At 55.7% G+C, this 3,356-nt stretch overlaps 1 protein-coding gene across 1 annotated transcript in view; it reads right to left on the reverse strand.

Annotated features, from left to right (window-relative positions):
- Positions 1-3,356, reverse strand: part of KMT2C (lysine methyltransferase 2C) — a 226,149-nt gene that overhangs the window by 157,508 nt on the left and 65,285 nt on the right. Inside the window, exon 3 of the mRNA XM_023521782.1 lies at positions 479-918. Coding sequence (XP_023377550.1) covers positions 479-918 — 440 coding nt within the window. The remainder of the gene's footprint in view (positions 1-478; positions 919-3,356) is intronic.

Genomic DNA, 3,356 nt, shown 5'->3' on the forward strand with positions numbered 1-3,356 from the left:
GATGGTGACTTTGGACATGTCACGGTGGGTGTCCGGCATCCTTTCAAGAAGAGATGTCAAGCAGACAGAGGGATGAGAAAGTCTGGAGGTCAGAGGGGTCAGCTGTGGGAGCAGATGCGGCCCTGAGGGGGACACGTGTGCTGGGACAGTGGGTGGAGAGACAGGCAGCCACGCAGGGGACTTCGCCGAGGACGCCTGCATCACGAAGGCGGGCGTCTCCACGGAGGCCGACCACGCGCCGGGGAGGGAGGTGGGCCAAGGCGAAAGACAGACAGACTTCCAAGATGGGAGCGGTCACTGGCGGAGGATCTCGCCGTTTCATTCACGTCTTTCGAATAAGGTCGAGAAGGGAAAGACGCCAAAGCGGAAGTACACACAGGGAGTTACAACGTCCTGCGTGTCCTTTTCAAAGGATAAAGACAGGGTGAGTTACCGGCATCTCAATGTGCGTTCACAGTCAACACCCGAATCGCCTCACGTGCCAACGCACAGTCGCTTCGGACGGAAGAGCAGCCGCGATGTCCCCGATGTCCCCGCGGCGTCGGCTCTGGGCGAGGGGCGGGGGGACCCCTGGCCTGTCTGCGGTGCGCCCTGTCCCCGCCAGGCCCACAGACGCACTCACCTCGACTGCACACAGAGCCGGCACCTCAGACTGAGAGCTACCAGGTGGTGAAATGCCACCCGGATTTGCGCCCGCGCTGGCACGCCGAGCGTCCCCAGGGCCGGCAGCTGCCGCGGCCCACAGCTGGCCGCAAGCATTCTCTAACCTGATCTTGGCTTCCACGCCGACGGAGACCAGGGAGCCGGCCGGCCCCTCGGACGCAGGCCGCTCGAGGACGGGCGCCCGCTGCCTGCCGCTGTCCGCGTCGGCGTCCGCGTCCGCGTCGGCGTCCTCTTCCGCAGACTGCTCTTTGATTTCTGCTCAACAGTGAACAAGAGAACACAGAGTCATTTTCGCCTGACGTGAGTCTTCGGTGAATTTACAAAGCACTCGTCATGAAGGAGAAATAAACCACTGATATTACTTGACTAAAAAGGAAAGGTTTGTGGACGCAATTAATGCTATTATTTACATTTATTCTCTACTGCAACTTGGTAATCAAATGATGTAAAACAGGGCACACTTTTCCTTGTCCCCAAATTACGACTGACTTGGAGAAGCTGCATCTCAGGAATAACTGTTGAGGGCTTACATTCAGCATTATAGCTGCTCGCCCAGAGAACACGTGGATTTCAATGTGACTCATTAAAAAGAAGTTTCTTCACAGTTTATAAATTGAAATTATCATTAATTCAAAACAATCATTCCACCCTCTAATTATCAGCCATCGTAACGGCTAAATAATTGAAAAGAACGCATCTTGACTCCGTCCCCAAGACTGAGGCCCAGCACCTCACACGCAGCTTCCAGGGAGGTGACCACAGGGGGTTCCTGACACGGTCGCCCCGAAACCCCTCGACCCTTTACATCTCGGCCGTGCTAGCATTCCATGCTCGTGGCTCGCCCCTCTTTCCTAGCTGTGCCTGGCCCTTCCCACCCACCAGGCCGACACCCACACGAGTGTACCTCGGTGCTCTGGGCCCTCCCGTCTGTCCTTCCTCCAGCTCCGGGCCTCACGTGCCTAGAACCTGGACGGCGGAGTGGCCGCGCTCCCCGCCTTCGCCTCAGCCCTCCCTTCCTTCCAGGCGTCCACGGCTCCCGCCACGGCCAGGGGCCACTCCGCCAACCAGAGCCCGCTCACAGGCCTTAGGACATCCCGGACGTTCCCCCGGCACTCAGGGCCGCCCCCTCCCTCGTGCAGCCCTCCACTGTCAGTAAGCAGGAGACACACGGGTTCCCACGGGTCAAGTGCCAGCTCTCCCGACGCCCAGCTACACAGCTTTATGTAAAAATCACCTCGATGACCTCCGCTGGAGCGCACGAGGCTGCTGCGGAAGACGGCTCGGTCTGACACCTGTGAAGGACTTGGTTCTCGTCCGGCTTCCCACAGCCTCTTCTGGCTTAGAGGCCTCTAAAGCGACAGCCCTGACTCCTCGCTGGAGCCCCAGGCCCTGTCCTGACCGCACACGAGACGCGTCCAGCAGCCCGGACACTGACTTCCGCACCAAATCTGATCTCTTACCGCTCAGGTCAGCACGGAGTCTGACCTCCCTCTTTCTGTGACCGTTGAAGTCTTCCAGATTCAAAATGAACTTTAGGGAACTATTTTGACAAATGAAAGATTCTGAGAACTAGTAATCATTTGGTTAGAAAAACTACAACTTTAAATCCTGTCAAATCATAAAGTTAATGGAGAGATGAGGAATCAAACAGATGGTTTGGATTCCCCTATTTAAAGTAACATGTTACTTTACTCGAAATAGAAAAGTTTAAACCATAAATTAAGTTCTTGGGGGGGGCCTATCATCATGGTGCCCGTCCTGTCTAACCTCAGCCACAAAACTAATAGAGAGCACCTACATTCAGATCTACAAATACAAACCACATCTGTATCAAAGAATAATTATAAATATTTCTGCGAGTGTTACAACATTAAAATTTCGAATCTCTTTCTCATCAAAGACACCGTGAACAAAATGGAAAAAATGTCGCAGACTGCAAGAAAGCACATGTAATCCGTACCCCCAAAAAGCCATTCAAGTCCAGAGCAGTAAACAACCCCACAGGTGCACACGACACCTGACCCTGCAGAAAAGGGACAAAGGACAAAAACCCGCTCCCGTCCCCCCCCTTCACTATCCGAGCTGTGGGCACGCGGCTGCTCTGCAGACCGTTTCCCAGCCTGCTCTGCACGGAAGCCCAGCCAGTCCGCACCCACAGGACATGACCAGAAGTGACCACGTGGCTTCTGTGGCCCCTGAAAGGAGGCGGCTTGTCTGCACTAGACCACGTGCCCTCTCTCCCATGGACTGCACCGCGGACACGTCCGGTTCCCAGCGTCAGGGCAGCAGGTGAGAGCGACACGCGGGGCGGAGGGGAAAGGGAGGGGGAGCAGTGAGTCCTAAACACCCCCCCGAGATGGGCGCCCCATCAGCCTGGGCCTCGCACTCGCAGAAACACTAAGCCCGAGAAAAGCTGACTGGTTCTGTCGAAGCTGCTGTCGTATTTGGGGGTCTCTGTCATCTAACCCACGCCCTCACGAACACAGACACGGGCCCCGAGTGTGGGAAAAACTTAAAATAAGTCAGGCGCTGGCAACGGTGCAAGCGAGGTTAGAAAACCACGTGACTCTTTTTATGTCGCATCCAAATATTTGGTAGCTCTGAGACGTGCAGTCGCTTGGGAAGCAGACCAGGTGTCCGCAGAGGATGCGGCTCGAGGAAAAGCATCTGGAAAGAGCCAGAGTTACTCTGTG

This window comes from Pteropus vampyrus, unplaced genomic scaffold (assembly GCF_000151845.1).
Source record: "Pteropus vampyrus isolate Shadow unplaced genomic scaffold, Pvam_2.0 Scaffold316, whole genome shotgun sequence".
NCBI lineage: Eukaryota > Metazoa > Chordata > Mammalia > Chiroptera > Pteropodidae > Pteropus > Pteropus vampyrus.